Source organism: Desmodus rotundus, chromosome 2 (genome assembly GCF_022682495.2).
Source record: "Desmodus rotundus isolate HL8 chromosome 2, HLdesRot8A.1, whole genome shotgun sequence".
NCBI classification, from domain to species: Eukaryota; Metazoa; Chordata; class Mammalia; order Chiroptera; family Phyllostomidae; genus Desmodus; species Desmodus rotundus.
This window is the reverse complement of record NC_071388.1, coordinates 188,007,394-188,030,151: the sequence shown is the minus strand read 5'-3', so window position 1 is coordinate 188,030,151 and position 22,758 is coordinate 188,007,394. Positions and strand designations below refer to the sequence as shown.

The following is a 22,758-nucleotide window of genomic DNA, read 5'->3' as shown; positions in this document are numbered from 1 at the left end:
TGGGTCATGTTTTCTTATCCATTCAGCTGTTCTATGTCTTTTGATTGGAGCATTTAATCCATTTACATTTAAGGTTATTATCGATAGGTAGTTATTCATTGCCATTATTTCCTACCTGTGTTCCTCTGTCTTTCTCTTTTCCTTCCTTTCCTTAAAGCAGTCCCTTTAGCATCTCTTGCAGAGCTGGTTTGGTGGAGCTGTATTCTTTTAGACTTCTTTTGTCTGGGAAGAAGAGCCACTTAACTCTAAAGGCAACTGAGAGTGGTACGAATACCAAATTTGTGATCAATCCCTCATGTATGAGAAGATGACAAAGAGGCAGAAATAGTTAAATCAGTTAAACAAGGAAGCCATTAGACTAATGTGGCTCCAATGTCATGGTGGTCTACGTAAGTGAACCAAAATCTATGCCTAGAAATGTGTCAAGGTTGTAAATCGGTACTCTAAGTACAACCAATCACAAACAACCAGCTAGGCTTTGAGCTATAGTCAGTCAACAATTATCTTACTTCGTTTCTGTCCCTTCTCTATAAAAGTCTCTCCCTGAGTTCCTGTTGGAGAGTTTCTCAACACTTCCGGTTTGCACTGCCCAAGTTAAATTGATTTTTGCTCAAAAAAAGTCAAAAATTTAAAAAATAAAGGTTTCCTAGATACAAATGGAAAATGCAAAGCGCAATTGGTATTGTCCTATTTGTGAAGAGGAAGCATGTAATATACACATATAGACTTCCATACATAGACATGTCTAGTGTACCCTACAAGGGCCCTGAGAAACTTCAAAAGTTTTACCTCTGGGGAAAGAGACTGAGAGTCATGGGGAAAAGAGTGATACTGGTAGCTTCATACACTTTCATATTACTTAAAATAAGTGTATAAAACTAAAGAAATGTGTTCAAAAAGCAGGGAAAAAAGTGAAGAATCCACATTTTGCATCTACCATTTACTAGCTATGTGTCTTTGGACATGTCACTTAAATTTCAACAAATCTGTTTTGACATTGTAATTTGGATACAGAACATGGCCTGCATAAAATTTAAGAAAGTGAATAAGGGTGGTTCATGGGAAATCTGGGAAATCAAACAAAAAGAAGAACGTTATCGTTTGTGAAATAAAGTGAAAATGTAGGTTCTGGGGAAAACCATTTTCTATGACTTGGTAACACCCTGGGACAGCCCCACGTTCCTGCACAAACCACATGGTGGAATGAAGAGTGTGCACACAGGACCCGGGCCTGCCTCCCTCTAGTGCACAGCTCTGCCCAGAGTTCTAGCTAGTGCTGTCCATCTACCTAGGAGTGAAAATGGAAGGAGTGCATGTCTCTCCTGTTTACACACCAGGACCCGTGGCAGCAGGACCAGGGGCACAGGTGGTTTTTCCTTACCTGCCGCCCCAGCCATGTGCTCATCCATGCTGAGCAGGAGCTCCCAGGCAGCTGGTTGGATGTCTCCGTACATCTCCTCCGTCAGAATTGGTGCTGCCTTGATTAGCAGAGATAAGGGAGCGGGTGACAGGCTCATCACCTGGAGAAAGACAGAGACTGTGGCTTCAAGTTTTTGAAGCTGCTGATTGTTCTACTTCCCTTGAAACTTAAGTGCCACTTCTCTTTTGGCTTTCCTTAAATGACCTTAAAATGCTTTCTAAGAGGGAGCATATTTATTGGCATGGTGTATAATAAGCTGTGTATCTTATTAGTTGGTACATAATCAGAAAAAAATCATACTAATTTTATGATGCTCTCACCATAAAAACTGTTTTTGCAAACACCTAAGGAATAAGCTGTAGAACAAATACAGCTCTATGAGAAAAAATCTCCAGGAACATATCTGTGCTAAAAGCCCTGATAGGCTTTCCAAGCAACCCATTTTCCTTCTTATTAGAGTTGATTTCCACTGAAAACTCTAAGTAGCCTCTAATTTTCAAAAGAGTTCTATTAAGAAAGTTAGTTTTCTTGCCCAATGTGAATTTGGATGGCATTTTCCCTTTGAAATACTGTTATACCTTGTGGTTATTGCCCCAGATTAGCCCACAAAATTTATCCAGCAAGTGTATGTCTTTAACTATCATTTTAAACACTTTCCAGAAAAGTCATAAAAAGTTTTTTCCCCTCCTGGGGATATGTATTATGATTTAGAGCTTAGGCCGTAATAACAATGTATCAGTGCCAATCATGAATAAGGAGGTAAGTCACTGTTTTATTTAAATTGTGCAATAATCCTTTAAGATGGGCCTAGTGTTATAATCCCCATCCTCACAGGGATTGTAACTAAAATGAGAGAAATTACGTAACTTGCGCAATGACCAGGGCCAGAGCAGCAGACGTGGGATTGGAGCCCAGACTGTGTCATTTCAAGACCTGTGAGCACCACTGCCACGCACTGGTGGGAGATCAGCTCCCCTGGTGTGGAGAGAGGGGGAAAAGGCACGGGCCCAGCCAAGTTCCCCAAACCCTGTCTTAGTGGAAGCTGGCTGTCTAGTAAGGAGGGATATTTTCCTTGCACACTTGGTGGCACCCTTGCTCCCCAGTTACAGGGACCACTGTGCCAGCACCATGCCCGCAGGCACTGTAACTCCCAAACACTAGCCAGCAGACGATCTGCAGCCCCTCCCTGTCACGGCGCCATGACTGTTTCTGCTGTGGAACCAGTACCTGCAGTCTGATGTACTTCAGCATTCCAGAGTCCTTTTTCCCTTCCAGGTGGGCATCTGACACTCTCTTCTTCAGAGAAGGTGTCCTCAGGCATGACTTATCTGAGCACTGAAAAACATAGGACATACGTCCTGAGGAGTGTCGCACTCCCCCCACATCCAACAGTGCTGCTTCCAAACCCCGTTTCCCCCACCAACCATCTTCACGTAATGGGAAAGATGGCTTCAGGCCTTTCTGTGGCTCCACACGCTCTGAAAATTAAAAGCAGTTGATCTGTAATAAAAAGGAAACTTAAGAGATACTTAGCAGCAAATTCTTCTTTATCACTGAGGAAACTGGGAACCAGAGAGGTGAGTTACCTTGACCAAGTTGCAAAGTTGGTTATTAGCAGAATAAGAAAAGGACAAGGCCCTCCTGACTTCCATTTTAGGGCTAACTCTATTTCACCAAACTGTTAACGCACACACATCTTTTAAAAGATTAATTGAGTTAAAATCCACTCTACCTAACAGTCCCTTCACATGTTGGATGTTAGGAGTCAACCGTTTGGTCACACAGGAATGAAAATATTTCAGGGAGGAGAGTTAGGAAGGACAGATAAAAGACTCATTGCCAAAGTGTGAGTACATAACATCTATCACCTGGACCTGAGTTGCACACATAAATTGGCTTCTGTAAAAAAGCACACTTGTCCATAGGAGGCAGCAGTTCTTTCAAACTGGTCCCTCAGCCAGGGTCCAAGAATGGGCTGACTCATCTGTTGTAAGCAAGGAGGAGAACATGTCTTCCCCTGACTCCCTAAATGCCAAGGAATGGCGTGGACAGAGCAGCCAGGAGAATGATCGGTTCTAAGGGTGTCGGGCCCTTGTTTGTTTATCCCGAGTCCAGGTTCCCCCTATTTCTGCACTGCAGGCAGGCTGTGCAAAGAGGGATCCATTCCTTTGCACGGAATAAATGCTCATTTGTTTTTCCAGGGCCATGTCAGTGAGACACTTTCTCCCTCGATGCCAAAGGGAAAACCCCCCTGAAACCACTAAGAATTTTGAACAGTGCTTCACGGTGTTTTATATGCAGATATTTCGAAGGAAAAAGCACATCTGAAAGTAGGTGCATGTTCCAAGAAAGTCTTTTAAAACTCTGACAAAAAAGACCCAAGACAACACATCTATTATGTGACTGGTATGGAATGAACTTTTTAAATGAATTGACTTGGAAATGAATCATAGATTTTGCTGTGTTTTCTAAAAGTAAAATCTTGGAAGCACATACTTAGGAACACATATGGGGAGAGAAAACCTGTGGGGTTTTTTTTCTGTGAATGAAAAACAATATACAGCACAAACAACATGCCTATTTTTTATCATCTGAAAACTATTCCAAAACTATATGTGACCATCGTTTTCCATATACACATAGGTGTATAGCTGACTTCCTCTTTAAGAAGTCAAGTTATTTCAGAACTGGCATCTCTCTCTTATTCTATTTATAAAACAATACATGCAAATTGCAGACTATCTAGAAAAACACAGAAAAACTATGAGGAAGGAAATAAAAATGCCTAAAATCCCCAACCCAGTGATGGCCGTCACCTGTTTCCTTTCAGCATCTCCCCCTTGCATAACCACTATGAGGATGTTCTGTGTGTGGCACTCAAGTTGAAACAATTCAATTCACTATGGTCTTATAATCAACATTTCCCAGGTAACTACAGTTATTTAAAATTCGTTTTTTGAATTTTGTAAGTATTTCATCCTTTTCTCCTTTGGCTGGATATTTTGTCTTTCTTAGGGTTACTTATGCAAAATAATTCTTTGATTAACTCACAGGAATTTTAACCAAACAGACACAAGATAATATTCAGCTTAGAAGAAAAAGTATGAACGTTTATGTCTGCCCCTGACTCTCTGGGACATGTAGGGTTCTGTTTAATCCTGCCTACTGGGAACAGAAGGTGTAAGTCAAGCTTCTCAGGTATCAAATATATAGTATTCTGCAATGACCTCTTAGGAAGCATGCTGTGTTCTGGTGGCCTCATGATACTTGGAGTGCTCTTTTTAGGAGAATGGGAAGGAAGTTGGAAGGGTTTTGACACTGAGTTGAGCTAGTCATTCCTCCTGACTGACCTGCTCATGCTTGAAGGACAGACATGATGGGTCCATGTGTGATGGGCACTTGGGTGCATCATGTGAGGGTCCTAAAGTCCCTCCACTGTTGTGACCCCTAGCTCAGACTAACAAGGCCATTATCAGTTGCTTTTGCTCTAGTAACTTGGTGTAAAACTTGATTAGAAAAGAACTAGGAACTGGATGGAGTAGGAGGCTGGTTCTGAAGGTATCTATTGGTTACTGGTGATTCTTGGAAGAATTGGAAATTTCACTGAACTGCAAGGTACACATGGGGGTTGGAATTATAGACCAAGCAGGGAAATATAAAGAAACCCAAGACCAAAGGCCTGACTGTATTAGTGGTAGAGAATACCATTTATTGTTGAGTTGGTCTACCAGAGGAAGCACAGCCCCCAGAGTTGTCAGGGATATTAGGGGGATGCGTGCTAGGGGGTGGTGCAGAAACTGAACTGCTATCAGTCGCTTCTCTATACGTCATAGACATATATGTCATACCTCGTCATACCTAACTCCCTGTCTCCTCTCCTCATCCTGACCACCCTGGATTAAATTTACAATGCAAAACCAATCCTTTGAGTGGTCAGGGATTTATCACTTGATATGTTTGGATCAAAAGGAGAGGAACTGGGCCCACCAAATTCCCATCCTAGGGGATTAAGGGACACAGAGTCTGATTCATTTTGTGATGGTGGATGGGGTGAGAAGCAATGACTGGGATTTTCAGTTGAAGTACAGGATGAAAAAAGCAGAAGGAGCGGTTAGGGGACAGAGATGAGTGGGCAGGCGGGGAGGATGCAGAAGAGACCAGAGGCCACGTCTGTCCTGAGAGGCACAGCAGCTTTGCTTCTCACTCCTTGAGGCTTGGCTGTGGTTCCCGTCTGCCCCCGGCTCCATGAGATTCTGCCATATCCTTTGAAGAAACGTCCTGATCACTTGGCTACATGTCACTGGGTTTCTGTTCCTTACAACAAAAAATTATTAACTGGGGAGGCATGAAAAGTATTTTAGGTAAAAAATTTTATTTACCTATGTAGTAATCCAACACTATTGATTGAGTTAACCATATGCTGGGAACTGAGCTGACTTTGGGAGATGTGCTGAGGGGCACCCACCACGCTTGCCCTCATGGCGAATGTATCTACCAGGGGAGACTGAAAACAGCTTTTACCTCCTCCCCTCCTTACCTCTTACCTCTTTAGGCTGAAAGTAACAAAATAGTGTTTATCTACTCCTTTTTTTCCATCAGCAAGCACTAACTGAACACTTACCATATTTTGCCATGTATAGTGCACACTTTTTTTGCCCAAACTTTTGAGGGAAAAATAAGCATGCGCATTATACGTGGGTGGTACTAATTCTGTATCTACATAAATGTTTTTAATTCTTTTATTTAATGCTTATGTGTTAAAAGTGTAACTCTGGAAAGCAACGAATGATACCCATGTGCAAAATAATACCCTGGGATATGAAAATCAGTTTTATTTCTAAATATAAATAAAAACAACTGAATTAAAAATTAAAATGAAAGATTTTTTTCTGGAAACTTTGGGCCAAAAACATGGGTGCGCCTTACACACAGCAAAATAAGGTACTCTATTTAGAACGTAGCATTAGAGAAGGTACAGATACGTAATAAGAATCGAAGAATTCTTTGGTGAACTGAATATATGTACAGTGGCAGTCTGGAGAAACCCTCCCGTTTGGACGTGCGCTAACACAGACTAACAGAATGCATGGCGAGTCTCTGAGCACGGGAATGCCGACGGGCAGACTGCAGAGCCACATGGGCTAACAAAACGCACCAGCTGCCACATGCACATTCCCTCATAAAACCAATCAACTAGGAGACAGGGACAAAACACCTATTGCTCAGAAGGCTTGATTTTATTCAGAACCTCTGCTTTCCTTCTGGATTTCTTGCCCACTCTGCTTTCATGTGGGCTCTGGGAGTGCGGGCATTGTTCGTGTCTGTGATAGATTCAAAACAGGCCAATGGAAATATCATGAGAGGGGAAAAAACAGAGCTGGCGCCAGAGGCCGGCATTTCGGAAACAAAATGGTTATCACGGAAGACTCACGACATCTGTCAGCTCTCCACCTGTATGGCTAACTTAAATGAGTTAAGGTTAGAGGACAATCCCTTCTGCTTTACTTTCTCTTTTCCTTCCCGAAATGTAAGCAATGCGGAAGGTTGGTAAACCTTTCCGGCTTCAGCCCGGGGTCCTGGTTGGCCCAGAGATGGAGGATACTCACGAACACCCAGGGCCATACAGCCCACTTGCTAGATATCACACAGGACACAAAATGTGTAAGGCTGCCTCAGTTCCCCAAAAGGTTATAATTCAGGCAGAGGAGAAATAGGGATATCAATACCCCCATTCTGCAGACAGTGATTTTCAAACCTCTCAGTGCTTTCCACAGGCCCACAGGATAAAGAACAAATGACTTCCCGTGGCCCGGGAGGCCCTGCGAAGCCTGGCGTCTATCCATCTGCGCAGCCTCATCACACACCGCAGCCCTCTGTGTTCCGGCCGAGGTTCTTCCTGCTCATTTCTTCTCTGTGGTCGGAAAATTCTGTATCCAATTAACATCAGCACACCCACAGCCAAAGCTCATCTGTCACTTTATTGGAGAGGCTGTCTTAGTTCCTCTGACAAGTTCAAAGCCTTGTTCATAAGCTTTCTCAGCACAGCACATCTCTCCTTCATTATGCTTTTTGCTGTTACAGTTTTACATCAGGTTAGAACACTTATTTGCTTATGGTCCATCTCTCTAACTGAACTAGACTGTGTGCACCGTGTTAGGACAAGGACTATATCTCTTCTGCTCATTATTACACCCAACACATAGTATGAACTCAGCATGGTCCACCAGTTCTTTAAAAATTTGTTTCACAGAGAGATGGATGGGTGGATTAATGAATGACTGAGTGCAGAATCAAAGAAGCACAAGTAAATGCCTGTGTCATTTAAAGGAAGAGGGAAGGAAGAAAAATAATATTACTTGTCCACCTGCAGTGTTTCCTGTGGTTAACATTGGGGAGATCGGAAAAGGTTTCAAGGAGAAAGTAGCATTTGAGTTGGATCTTGAAGGGCGTTTGGACGAACTTACAAGTGAAGGTATCATTGGAGCAGATATGGCAGAAAGAAATCTCAGAGTGTGTGTGGTGAACAGTGATCATTAATTTTAGACTGGTAGATTTTTGCAACTTCCAACACATACTGTTTTCTACTAAAGCTAAGGGAGTTTTTATATGAATGAGAATTTCTCTAAATGAAAATAGGTTTTCTTTGAATGTAGTCTTATTTATGTTTGAGATACAGATGTGTGTGTGTGCATGGATATACACACACACACTGTGTACACACAAACACACATATGTATATATTTTTCTTTTTATGCCACCAATTAGCAGTTTATGAAGTTTATTTGTTACCCACAGTGACTATTCCCCATCTCCTTTCCCTGAAGAACTTGTTTAGTTTGAATACCATGAGATGCAATGGAGGCTAGTTAAAAAAGTCCTGAGTTTGATATTCCACATTTCTAAATTAAGTCTAGATAAGTACGTTATAGATGTGAACTGTGGACAATCCATCTTTCTGACCCTCAACTTTTTTCATCTATGAAACTGGGAGAACAATATTTCTTGCACAAGGTTTGCAAGGCTCCAAAAGCGCTTTGTTAATGATATAAGCATGCCTTACAACCTCACAAAATGTTTCGAAAAACTACTAAAAGATCATATCCCAGAAGGTGACTTAGCACCCTTAAATAAGATGCATGATATACTTAAATTTTTCCTTAAAATCTCTTGTTTTATCCAGAATTTCTTCAAAGAACCTATGTTGCTTTCATAATAAAAAGGTTGTAATTAAAATAAAATCCCTTTGCAAGTGCTAAAATATTAAAAATTGCTACACAACTCAACTGTGAAATTTTTGTTCCGGCTCATATTCTCTAGTTGTTTGATTTGTATGTTATTGTCATCCCCCCAACCCACCAAACCTGACTTGCAAAAGATCCTCAGCTCCTACTTACTTATTTTTTATGTCTCCCAGATATCTGGCCAAATACTGTGCCAACGGCAGGTGCGCAGTGAATGCACGTTGGAATGAATAGGTATTCCATAAAACTCTGTTTGCAGAACAACTTGGGAGAAGCAGCTGCAGGGGCAGCCCGCAGCACTCAGTTGGCCATCTTGGCCAACAGGCCTGTTCAGGAGCAGGTGGGTAACCCAGGGCTCCCCTGGCAGGAACAGGGCAGCTGTTGCTGGCTACTAACTTCATCTTCTGCCAGGTCAGCCAGGAAAAGTGCCGCTGAATGGTAAGAAGAGGCAACAGTTTCTTGAAGGAGTTTCTAGGTCTGATTTGACCTAGATTATTTTGTTATTTATTTATCTGTGAATACTTGGGCCACTTATTACTTATTTCTTAATACATAATTGTATCAGTTTCCTATTGTTGCTGTAACAAATGACCACAACCTTCATGTCTTAAAGCAACACGAGTTGACTATCTTACAGTTCTGAAGGTCAGAAGTCTACAGTGGATTGGCAGGGCTGTGTTCCTTCTGGAGGCTTTTGGGAATCATCCATTCCTTTATCTTTTGCAGCTTCTAGAGGCTGCCAACATTTCTTGGCTCATGGCCATGCCTACTCTGACCTCTGAGTCTGCTGTTACACCTCATTCTCTGCTTCTCCTGCCTCCTTTTATCACTTAAAAGAATCTTTACGATTACACTAGACCCACCTGGATAATTCAGGATACTCTTCCCATTATAAAATTCTTTGTTCATGTAGTCAAAATTCCTTCTGTCGCATGAAGTAACATAGTGACAGGTTCCAGCAATTAAACTGCAGGTATCTTGGGGGGATTGGTCTACCTACCACAATAACCTACTCATCGCCACCACCCCATGAGTTCAGATTTATTCATAGAAATAAGACAAAACCTGGGGAAAGATTCTGTGTTTGTTCATGGACATGAAGACACAGCATCTGCTTTTCTTGCACTCATCTTCCACTTTTGCTCAGAATCACAGATAACTGTAGCCTGTGATACAACTGCTGTGGCCTGAACTTTTTACTTCCCAATAAGAGGTTATTAGGACATCATTCTCCCTAAAACTGGCATATTGTCGACCGATCATTCACTCACCTCCTTCTGTTTCTTGCCCCGGAGAGCCACATTGCTGACGTTGTTGCTCTCCCGGAGGGAGTCCACGGTGTCTCCATAGAGCAGCTTGATGGCCCGGACCAGCCGGGCACAGGAGCGGCTGTGGTGCAGGTAGCAGTGTGGGTGGCAGTAGTCAATGTGGGTGCAGATAAAGCTTTGCTGATTGCACAGCAAGATCATGACCTGGAACACAGACATCACTGAGACTCCATCAAACAACCAGAGTGCAGACTGACTATGACCCTACATGTAGGGTGGAAGATGGAAAGTCCAAGGTCAACCTTCCTTGCTGGGTCTGGAAACCACAATGATTCCACAAGAGAACAGAGGTACAAGCCTTTGTGTATTTGGCTTCTTTTGCTCCTTCCATCACACTTGATAGGAAGATCTCTTTGAAACAATAAATGTTTACGTGATCTTCGAAAACTTAAAATGGTTATTATGGAGTATATGATTTCCATGTATTTTCAAATGAAGATTCTGAACTTAAAATATGTTATTTTTTCAGCTCTATGTAATGGAAGAAGCCAGACAGAAGAGCAAACACTGATGAGCAATTCTGTCCCAAAGGACTGGCTGACTTTTGACAGCTGTGGGATGGGCTTTCAGTCCAGCCCACCTTCATGGAATTTGAAAACAGTTCTGCATCTTCCATCCTGACCTATAACCTTCCACTGGGCCTCGAACTCCACTGCAGCATTTTATTTCCCCTCTCCAAGAGATAATATTTTTCTTTGTCTTTTAGGCCATCTAGCTCCTCACTTGTGGTTTGATCTGGCTGAAATCCTCACATCTCCTGGACTTCCCAAATCAGATTCCAGAAAAGAATTCAGTTGCCTTAAGGATATAGTTGTATTAAGGTACGGAATAAAAGCCCTTGAGTTTGTAACTTCTTCAGCTGCTTTCCTAAAAAGGCAGTGGCATTTCCAGAGCCACAAGGTTAGTCAAATAGGCATAAGAGTGATCCTCAGAATGCTTCCACCCTTCCTGAAACTAGCTCCCACCCCAACACCTAGCCTGGGACAAGGTGTGTACCACATTGGGTGGAGAACATAGAGTAAGTCTGCATGGGGAAGGCCAGTTCCTTAAAATTGAGAGGCTTTGCTTACTCTGAGACAAAGAAAAACAGCAACAACCACCGACGCCATACCGCTGTCAAACACAGCTATCAATACCTCCTACTCATCAAAGATTTTCAAATAATGTGTTGTCTGAGCAGAATATCCACATCCCTCTCAAGACTCCCTAAAAATCCCTGATGTACCTATCGGTACTGGTGTGAGGCTGAACACATGTAAGAACTGTCTGTAAGGTTTCCTTTGCTATTCTCAAAACTGGCTCTTTAATAGAAACACCAAGGAAGCTTAACAACAAGCAGCACCACCAAGTAAACTGACAGAAAAATGAACATATCACTGACTTTAGTTCTTTAGGAAGTTCTGATTTAGTAGACTTGGGGTGGAGGTGGAGGTGACCTAGAAAAGTATAATTTTAAAATTTTGCCCTTGGGACTGCTTTTTCTTCTAGGAATTTGCCGATTAAGGCCAATTATGACAAAGCACAGTGAGACTTTGGGAACTTCACTGTGATGGGCACACAAAATTAGAGTTTCTGACCCATCAAGAATGAGGGGCCTCGGGACATACCTAAAACTCCCACTGAGAACCTCACAAGGCTTCACACTCAGAGGTGTGTGTATGGGGGGGGAGGGTGGAAACAGTACAGGTCAAGTCGGCTTTGTTGCTGACTGGACTGAGGTGCCATTCTTTGCTGTCTGCCTGAGAACAGGACGGATCTTCTCTGGAGAGAGTTAACGTCATCTAGAGCCTCTGTAATTTTATAATTAAACACATTACTATTTGTTTAATAATAATTAACATTATTAGAATCTATAATACACTATTAATTATAACTTTATAATTAATAAACTTTGAGAGCAGTTTTAGGCGCACAGCAAAATTGAGCAGGAGGCATGGCGAGTTCTCAGGGATCCCCTGCCCCCACCCGTGCACAGCCCCCTTCGTCATCAACACCCCCTGCTGGGGGGTTACATTTGTTTCAACCGATGAACCTACACTGACACATCAGAGTCACCCAAAGCCTACAGTTTGCCTTAGGGTTCACTCTTGGTGTTACGCGCTCTACGGGTTTTAGAGATGCATGGCCTGTACTCATCATTGTACTTCTATAACTGTTCACCCACCGTGTCTGGTGGTCAATGCAACGGCTCAGCACACAAAGGAGAGGACCAAGAGAAGACAATACATCCGTACGTGGGAGTTGCCAGCCATGGACTTTACACTACCCATAATCAGTTATGATCAGAATGTGAATTTAATATATTTTCACTGAGTGATAATGAATATACGATGTATCAAACCTTGTGGGTTACAGCTAGAGCAATTTCTAGGAACATTTATAGCTTTAAATGAACATGTTAGCAAAGTGGATGAAAATCAATACTAAGTGTCTATATCAAGAAGTTAAGGAAGAAACACAAATTGAACTCAAAGAAAGTAGAAGGAAGTAATAAATAGCAGAAATTAATGAAACAAGAATCAAACATTCCAAAATAACAAACCCCAAAACTGGTTCTTTGCCTAATAAAATTGACAAACTTTTAGTAAAACTTAACAAAAAAAAAGAGAGAGAAAAGATATAACCTACCAGTATTGGAAAATATAAAGGCACATTCTTGTAGATTCTACAGAATTTAAAATGATCTTAAAAGAATATTATAAAGACCCTTTTGCTAATAATTGTGAATATTTGGATTAAATTAACAAATTCCTAGGGGCAAAAATCAATTTAGTAAACTGCTCTCAGAGGAAATAGAAGATCTGAATGGTCTTAATCATATTACTCAAATTGAATCTATAATTACAAATCCCCCTACAAAGGAATTTTTAGGTTTAGAAGATTTCATCAGTGATTTCTTCTAAATATTTAAAGGGTGTTTAATTGTTAAGTGTCTAAACACACTTCCAGGGTGTTTGTGCACAGAACATCACACAAAAAGTTAAAAAAAAACACACACATTAACGGAAATTTAAGGACCTAAATAATTGGAGGGGCATAAATCAATGGAGAGATACATGGGAAGACTCACTGTACTAGCAAAGTCAATTTCTCAATTTCAAATGATCTTTATATTCAATGTAAGCCTGCTTTGGAAGCTTTTTTATGGAAATTGACTAGGTGATTCTAAATGGAAATAGAGCTAGCCAAGAATAGGCTAGGCCATATAGAAAGAAAAACGACGTTGGAGGACTTACACTCATATAGGCAAAAGCATCAGACACAACAGAGGATCTAGCATATGATGTAATGTATGCATTTCAAAAACAGACAGAAGTACTCTTTGGTGTTAGCACTTACAGTGATGGGCACAGTGGGGGGCAGGCAGTGACTGGTAGGTGGCCTGTGTGGGGCTTCTAAGATGTTGCTAAGGTCCTTCTCCACCTGGTGGTGGTTACCCAGATGTGCTCACGTGGTGAAAATTTATTGAGCTATACAATATATGTTTTGTATGCTTTTCGATACGTAGGTTAGATGTCACTAAAAAGTTTGCTTTAAAAAGAGCTGCCTCAGAAATTCTCAAAATCGGGTGGTTCTGGGGACTATCTCAGTAGTGAAGGTCAAGCGCTGTAATCTCTGAGGAGCATCAGGAGTCAACCAGCCCTTATCTGACCCTACCAGGAAGTCCCATTAAAATCAGAGATGGCGACAGTCCATATCTAAGACCCACGACAGTGCCGGCAGCACCCTGCCAATCGTGAGTCGGATGCTTTGCTTCCTTACCTTTCTCCATCTTTCTTCATGCCCAGCTCAAACCTAATCTATGAACACCAGTTCCATGATCTCTAATGTACACTCAGTTTCCTTGGGAGCGGTCCCTCCTGCCCGTGTCTCTGGATCGCCCTCTGACGTGGCTCATCCTCATCCTAGCATCTCCACGTCCTGTTTTGCAGTCTGATGTAACCCACACTCAGGAGTGACACTATGGCCCTGCTCTCAGCATTTGTGATCACCTGTGTAAAACCGACCACCATGCCTTGCCTGTGTCACTCATCTGGCCTAGGGACTCACAGTTTTCTCTGACTTACAGTGACCCAAAAGGCAGCCATGTTCCTAGTTAAACGTAACAGGAATATTATCCAGCAGAATACCAATCCTAGTGAGGAGCAGCTGAAATATAAGCCTCTGTTTTTTCTTGTAGACTAAATTAGATGGATAGTTTTAGCATAATCTCTTGTCCTCCCATTATGCATCTTTCCCAATGCCAACAGAAAACTGATCTCAGGTATCTCTCTGAGACGCCTACTCACATGCAGCCAGGACATGTTCCGGTGGTAATTTTCCTCTGTGCCGGCAGTGCTCATTCCTTCTGGCTCGATGCTGGGCTCACTTGCACTCCAAGGACTCCCTTCTTCAAAAGAAAAATACCGAGAGAGGTAGTGTTGTTTAGTCTCCTTGCGGAGCACGTGGATATGGTACAGTTCTCCATGCTTTTGAATCCTAGGGCAGACTACCATGGCCCAGTGGGTTTCAGGGCAGAGCACTGATTTTCGTGGAGGAATATTACTAGGAGCTGTTCCCTTCACCAGCAGCTGAACTGGCCATTACGAAGACATTTACGATCTCTGTTATGGTGGCTTCCATTTTGACACATGGGAGCAGAGAAAAAAACAGAGTCAAGTCTTTGAATTGCTGAGATGAGCAAGGTATTGGTTGTGTGCCCAAATCCATTCCAAACAGCCCAGACCTTGCAGGTACAGTTAGGTGGGGACACCAACCGCCTGCAATGGCCACCAGAGAGCTACCGCCTCCACTGCTGCTGTGTCTATGGCTAGTGCTACTGTTCCTAACACCACCTGGCTTTGCTATCAGAGTTATTTCCAAGATGGGCATGTGCCTAGGAAAAGGAAGGGGATTTGGAAGCAAATGTATCTAATCGTGGACAAAAAGTGTTTCCTTCTGTGGGAAAGTGTGAAGGAGACATCTCTCAGAAATTCACTACTCAGTATACCTGATAACAAATCTTGGTTCTCAAATCTAAAAGATTTTCTGGGTGTTTTCTATGGCAAAGCCATGCTTCTAGCCTGGCTATTTGGACTCACCTGGTCAGGCTAAATTGACCTATTCAAATAATTAATTGAAAAAATTTCCCCCAAACTAATGGATAATATTACTATAGTTTCAGACCTATCACAAAAGAAGTCACAGGTTTTCTTCTTTCGTTTCCTTAAAAAAAATAAGCTGAATCTTAAGTAACGCATAAATTAGCTATATTTAAAGGTGACAGTGGGTAGGTGTAGAAACATTTCCTACCTTACACTCACTTTGATGAGATATACTCAGCTTCTATTTCAACAGCCTTCATTGGTAATTTATCCACACTTCCTGACTGACTCTGGAACAACTTCCCTAGGAAGGATAACTTTCTCTTTCGCTGCTCATACAAGGACTAAATGACAAAGAAAGGGAGCTTCAACTTTTACCTATTAGTTAAATTCTAGGCTGCCGCTGAGTCCTGTCTGCATGCCTGCTTAGTCTTCGTCCTTTCTATGAAGACGGTAACCAGAGCCCAAAGGACTAACACATCCTGGGATTCAGAGTCTCTTTGGAGCCTGCAGTGACAACCTACAACCCAGTCTCTGACTATACACAGAGCTCATCCTCAGGAGTTTAACACACTTCACAGTCATCTCATAACTTATTTTTAGAACATCCCTACCGAGGAGCTATGGAGTAAATAGACTGACTCCCATTGTTTCGTTGGAGAAAACAAATTCCTGAGACATTGACTTGCTGAAGGTCACTGGCTGTCAGGTCCAGGCAATCACTCCTCTTTGACAGGTTGGTTGCCTTTAATATGAAATGGAGACTTTAAACCACAGACGACCTGTAGCTAGCTCTCCCCTACACCTATGTTTGCTTTAAAGGTCCTCATCAGAACGGATGACGCACAAACATCTGGGTTTCAAAACACTGCCCTTGTCATTAAAGTGCTTTCTCTCCCAAATATCTACTCCATACCCTCGCCGCTTAAACTGTGGCCCTTGAACTAGCAGAATCAGCTTCACCAGGAAGCCTGTTGGAAGTCTCGACTCTCAGGCTCCCACCCCAGACTGAATCAGAACCTGCATTTTATCAGGACTCCCAGGTGACCCATGCGCACACGAAAGTTTGAGTGGCCCTGCCCTACAGGGTAGTGTGGTTTCAGACAGAACAGATGGCCTAACTTACGGCTCCACCCTCTACCTTTTGATGCTCAAAAAAATGGACATCAGCTGTTTTGGGTTTGGGCCCTGCCTTCCTACCCCCCACGTCCCTGCACACCCCACTCCTCTATGTTACCTAGGTCAGTGACAGTGTCCCTGCTCTGGGACAGCTGCAGCTCCTCAGCCTCAGACTCTGAGTCCTGCCGTGATAACTTGCTGCTCTTTAAGCTGCCGACCCGGCGAATGCTGGACAAGGAACCCCCCTTCTTCACCTGGAAACTGCGGGTTCCTTTAATCTGGAGCAGGCGGGAACCTCCTATCCTGATCTTCCTGCTGGGAACTGTATTGAAAGAATAAAATAGGGCTTTTCCCCCCTTAGTTTTCCCCAGCCAGTGTTAGATCCGAGCTCTCCGCAACTTATGTCTGAACAGCGTCCTCTCTGTTATCTGGGATGGGCAGCGTGTCTGGACAAGGAGCTTCTCCCAAGCCCACAGTCAGGCGGCTTTGCTGGGCAGGCAGGAGGCTGGGTCCCCCTGGAAGGGCTGGTGCAGCTCCTTTCTCCGACATATAGCTCATCGGTGCTGGGAACAACCTGCCCCCTTTCTGGCCCAGGGTTCACAAGCATGAGGGTGCCCTTGCAGTGGCATTTTGTAGGACTGTTCATGCATTTCAACAAAACCACAAACCATTTGTTTTTGTTTTTCTTTTGAAATGGGACTTGCAGAGTCCTGTGAATTACGTAAACTCCTTGATTTTGGAATACCTCAGTAAGAAATAAAAACGAGAGGCACTTCTCTCTCCAACAGGCAGCAGTGGGTTCTGCTCAGTTCCTCAGCAAAGGTACTAAGGGATCTGTTTTCACTGGGGTGCTTTGGGTGAACATGAGTGGGAAATGGTTCCATTTTCAATGCACCTAGTGATTTCTCAGTCAAAGGCTGGGTGAGATATCAGTCCAAATGTTGCAACACCCTAAGCCCACCTTACACTTGTCTATATACACCAAGAAGAACATGCATTATTCATCTTTAGTGTTTTGGAAGAAACAGTCATTGGTGAGGAAGATAAAAGGGCAAAAAAATGTTTAAACTTGAAATCTACTCTTTAAATCAAAAGCATCCTTATTTCCCATAGTCATTTGCACACTTATTTCTTTTCCTTTTTAAGATTTGGTGTGGGCACCCATTGATTTTGTAGGAGTGGGACAGAGAAAGTTTTCAGAGCTAAAAGTCATTATCAGGAATGGGTCATTTCGGTAAGCTGTCCTTCTTAAGACACAAACAAGATTTGAAACTAATTATTTGTGGCATAGCTATTAATATATATTTTTCTGTGTTCTGAATCTAAGTCCTAGAATTTATTTGGTGCAATGTGTCCATCTCTAGATGGACACCTCAGACGGTTGCTAATTATTCAGAGAGACCCAGTGTCTCAGGTTGTGCCCATTCAGAGCCCGTGGCAGAAATCATGTCATCGGCCGTCCTCCACCTTTGGGTGACCTGTGTTTCCCCTCAGAACGCTTTATCCTTTAGTTCTTTTGTTAAAACATTTGATCTTTATTGTATTTTTTCCTTTACCAATTAGTCCCTTTATACCCCCTCCTCCCAGCAGCTATTAGTATTTTTGGAAGTCCCTATCAGGAAGATGCGTTGCAGTTTTGAGTTGCTCACTCATGGGAGAGATAATATGTGGCCGTGTCAGGATTCACATGGCTTAGGTATTACTCAAGTGTATACTTTTAATGCCACATAAAGGAGCCCAGAATAATATCTGCTGAATAATGTGAAATGTTTAACCTCTGATTTACTCTTGTGATTGAGAAAGATGAAAATTATCACAACTCAGCTGGCAAAGACCTTGTGGAGCTCACTGGACACATCTGGATAGAACTTCACATCTGGAAAACAATTCTTGTAGTGTAGTCGGATAAATTCTATAAAGACTATAGACCATACTGCTCTAGTTTAATCACAGCACAAAACTCATCACTATGTTTTTCAGTATTATCCATAGGGTTGATTGAGACTTTATGGCCTACCTGAAGTACATTTGCAATAAAATATAATTATAATTTTTAGTGATTGCTAATACAATTTCTTGTCGAAGTAGATTGGGAGGTAGAAAAAAAGATTAGAGAGTTTCTTTCTTTCTTTCTTTTTTAGTTTGTAAACAGGCATACTCCAGCATTCTTTGCCTGATTGCACACCTTTCAGCATAGAAACGCAGCCACGTAACCCCACATTAATGTGATCAGAAAGACATCTAATTTGGAGAACCTGTTCTACCTCCACCGACAGTTGGAGCCAGCAACGAAAAGTCAGTGGTCAGAGTCATGGCACTGGTTATTTACAAAGGTCACAGCAGTCAGAGTTCAGATTTGGTTTTGTGCAGGAAAAACATCAGTCGAGATTGGACAGCATTCAATTGTAGCCTTTATCTCCATGACAATGAGAACTGGCATGAAAGTGAAACAAATTCATCTAAATTAGATAAAATATCTCTTTTTCCCTTCTCTCTAGCCCCACATTATATCCATAAGCAAGTCCCACTGGCTCCACAGGTCCAAATGTCAGAAGATCTGAAAGCCCCATCACCTACTCCCTGGGTTAATGTAACTACCTCGGTGCTCCCCTGCACCCCGGCCCGCACAGCTCAACTCATCTCTTAAATAAGTAAATTGTAAACGCACACATTATATCATTTTTCTGGTCAAAACCTGCCCACAACTCTCAGACACACTTAAAACAGAATTGCATTTCTAAGCATATCAACAGGCCCTATTCATTCGCCCTCTGCTTACCTTTCTGACTCCATCTTATTCTTTTCCAACCACGTTGGCCTTTTGCCCTCTTCAAAGGCTCCAAGTTCATTCCTGCACGAGAGCCTTGTTCTCACGTTTGTCTCTGTTTGGAAAACTCCTCCTTCAGCCCTTTGCATGACTGGCTCCTTCACACCCTATAGGTCTCTCTGCTCAGTGTCACTTACGGGGTCCTTCTCTGAACTACAGTCTTCCCCAACTCCAGGTCACTACTGATTCTCTGACCCTAGTTTTTTCTTCATACTACTTATTTCTATTTAAAAGTCTAGCATTGAACATTACTCATTATTATGTTATTAACTACTAGCTAATAAAAACTAAAATATATGTGGGAAAATTTTCTTGGCTGTTTTCTGAGAACCTCTAATAAGTGCCTCACATACAGCAGGTGCTCAAAAGACGATTGCTGAATGATCAGAAGCGTCTTGTATCTTGGAACGCCAGTCTTAGTTTGTATTTGGAATATGGGTGAAGTAATTTGACAGACCTTGCTCAGAGGCTTTAGGCAGACGTTTTTAGTTTAAAAATTATTTCATGTTAGTTCTCCTCACTAGAATGTATATTGTCCCCAGGTTGTTTATTTCAGAACTGACATTTTTTGCTTTTATAAAAACAGATGGTATGAAATTTTTATAAATTAAGTTAGCAGGGTTCCCATGGTCCCCATTTTCACACTGAATTTAGCAGCTGGTTCCTGCTTAACAAAAGGGTTACAGAATATTTATGAATCTTTGGGAGGATTTTTGCTAACTGGTAAAGGGTATTTTATAGATATGTTTCCATTTTATTCATAGTTTCAGTTTTCTTCTCTTATTAAACAACTTTCATATATTAACATAGCTATTGTTATTGATAAGAAAAATTATTAAGGAGTTGTGCCTTTGAACATTAAGAATAATTTACACAAATGATAATTGTGAAATTAAAATATTCTTAAAATTAATCTATTTTATTTTTTAAATGGTGTTCAATTTCCTCTGCCCAAGTTTAACCATGTCAGCATTAGAAATTTTTATTTCAGCCACTTTAAGTAATAATTAGCATAACTTGGAATGGGCAAAATCCCCTTATGCTACGTTTAAAAGGTGGGAGTTTCTCATCATATGTGGTTATCCTTGTCTGAATAAGGAATATTTGAAAGTATATTGACTTTGTACTTCTTCAAATGCAGAAATTGCTAAGACTTGGCTAAAAAAAATACTTGATTCACCATAAGTTCATTATGATATAACAATTATTTGCATTTTTAATATGTTGTGACAACAATCTTGAACTATTAAAAAATAATTCCAGTGTATATCAATTCCTTGCAAGATTTTAAAGATTTTGTCTTTTCTATCTGGAGTTATTCCTTTCAAGAATTGTTCGGTCCTTAGGTCACCAAACATTCATGGAGTCATTGTTTACAGGACACTAGAAAATACTGAATGCATGACATGATCTTTGACTGTTTTTACAAATGTGATGATATTCTTTTAATTGAAATTCTTAGGAAAACATTGATGTGCAATGGAATTTAAGAAATAGCAAATTCAGATGAAGAAGTTAACAGTTTAAAAGAGTCTTTAAAGAGAAAAAACGGGGCCATCTTTAGCTCATATTTAGAATTTTCTGCATGGGTTCAAATCTATATGCTCAATGACAACAATTATTTACTGTGCACCTATTATGTACCAGGTACTGAGTTTATGCTTCACTTCCATTGTCTCGTTTAAAGCGTTCAACATCACAATGTGGTAGGTGCTATTAACCCAGTTTTATGGAGAAGAAAACCGTGACTTAGAAGGTAAGTAACGGGACAAGGTCACACAACTAGTTACTGTATTTTGGCATTTTAAGATGCATGTATTGATAAGAAAAAGAAGATAAAAAAATATGAACAGTAAAAATGACAGCAAACTCACAGTTATTAACAACCACACCTAAAAACAAAACAAAAGAAAACTAAGCAAACAACTAGAACAGAAACAGAACCACAGAAATGGAGATCACATGGAGGTTTATCAATAGGGGATTGGGAGGGGGAGAGAGGGGGGGAAAGATACAGAGAATAAATAGCATAAATGATAGGTGGAAAATAGACAGGGGGAGGGTAAGAATAGTGTAGGAAATGTAGAAGCCAAAGAACTTATAAGTATGACCCATGGACATGAACTATAGGGGGGGAATGTGGGAGGGAGGGAGTAAGCAAGATGGAGTTGAGTGAAGGGGCAGAAATGGGACAACTGTAATAGCATAATCAATAAATATATCAAAAAAAGATTCATGTATTGGGAGGGAGGTGGGTTCAGCTGGGGTGGGGTGGAGGGATGGGGAGAAAAGGCATACAACTGTAATTGAATAACAATAAAATTTTTTTAAAAAGATGCATGTATTAGCATACGTGAAATTGAGGTCTGTCTTATAGTTGATGATATATTAAGATGCCAGGTGGCAGCTGTGACAGGTGTTATTGCTTGTGTCCATGTGAACATCTAAAGCATCAGCAACAAACTTTACAGAATGGGTACCAGTGTCTTTTAACTCCAAGAAGCCAAGTGGTAGCTGGGTGGAGGAGTGGATTAGGTGGGAAGTCAGGTGTGTTTGGCAGCATCCGTGAAGCAGGAATTGAAGGTAGGCTAGTTTCATACAACTGACTATTTCCTTAAGTTACTAGCACCGATAGCTTTACCTCTTTTATAGATTAATTTAAAAGTGATGTATTGCTAACATTTTGATGATACAGAAGATAACATAGACATTGACAATTCTGAGTTAGGAAGTGATTAAGAAATTTGAACCCTGAACTGAAGATAGTTTAGAAACCCTTAAACCAGTTTATTTATAGCTTCCTCTTTTTTTAGCTGCACAAGCAAAATATATACTGAAAATAAAAATTTCACATCTAATTAAGTCTGAAAGTTTTCTATCAAAAAGAATGAGACACAAATTAAGCAATAAGGAAGTGTTGTATGAGAGCTGAATTGGGAGCATTTTCTCTTTCTTATTGGTACATAAAATAGTGTTTCACCTCTCAAATGATGGCATCTTAGATTCAGTGGGACATGGAGAGCTGCCGAGCTGGAATGAGAACCTGGCCCCTCTGACTGAAGAGGCCAGCTCCCAGCTTCCTAGCCCACTAAATGGACCCAGTACCGTCCAGAGCCAGCGATCTTGGACTTCTTTGGGTATGCCATTCCAGAGTTTAGACCCCGGACCAAATATTCTACAAGAAACCCTGAAACACGAAACAATCCTTGATTTTTCATACCTTTCTTCTCCTCAACACCTGCATCTGATTTGAGGGTGTGGCTACTACTGTGGAGGGAATCTTTTGAGTCTTCATTTTCATCCAGGACCCCGGCAAAGCTGATCTTCCGCTCGTATCTATGTCGGTCCAGCTCGGGGTCCAAACGAAGTCTGCAGCTCTCCAAGTCCTGCAATGTCAGTGAGGAGAGCGTGAATGCTGGCGTCTCTGCAGCGTGCCAGTGGTCTTGGGGCAAACCTCCTTCTGTTTTGAATTGCTAATTGAATTGAATTCTGTTTATGTGAAGCAAACCTTAGGTTGTGGCCATGAAAATATTTTTAAATTAAAAAATTTTCCCTAACTCATAGTTTTTCACTTTTCCAAAAGCACAGACCTTATTCCAAATCTAGAACTAGCCTCCTCACCTTCTGATAATTTGTGAACAGTTTTAACTAAAATTAGTATTTATCTGTTTATTAATCATGCCATGAGTACGTTGAATCTGAATTTGTTAGTATTGGGGGATAAATAAGAAATGGTTCC

The 22,758-nt window shown here is 41.4% G+C and overlaps 1 protein-coding gene across 2 annotated transcripts in view; it reads right to left on the bottom strand.

The window, feature by feature from the left end:
• UNC80 (unc-80 homolog, NALCN channel complex subunit) overlaps positions 1-22,758 on the bottom strand; it is a 179,774-nt gene that overhangs the window by 75,941 nt on the left and 81,075 nt on the right. The window contains exons 26-31 of one of the 2 annotated variants that reach the window (XM_045198387.3): positions 22,240-22,405; positions 16,311-16,514; positions 14,279-14,379; positions 9,933-10,133; positions 2,648-2,755; positions 1,382-1,520 (exon numbers count right to left, since the gene is read on the bottom strand). In XM_045198387.3, coding sequence (XP_045054322.2) covers positions 1,382-1,520; positions 2,648-2,755; positions 9,933-10,133; positions 14,279-14,379; positions 16,311-16,514; positions 22,240-22,405 — 919 coding nt within the window. The remainder of the gene's footprint in view (positions 1-1,381; positions 1,521-2,647; positions 2,756-9,932; positions 10,134-14,278; positions 14,380-16,310; positions 16,515-22,239; positions 22,406-22,758) is intronic. The other variant, XM_053919029.2, reaches the window with a different exon arrangement.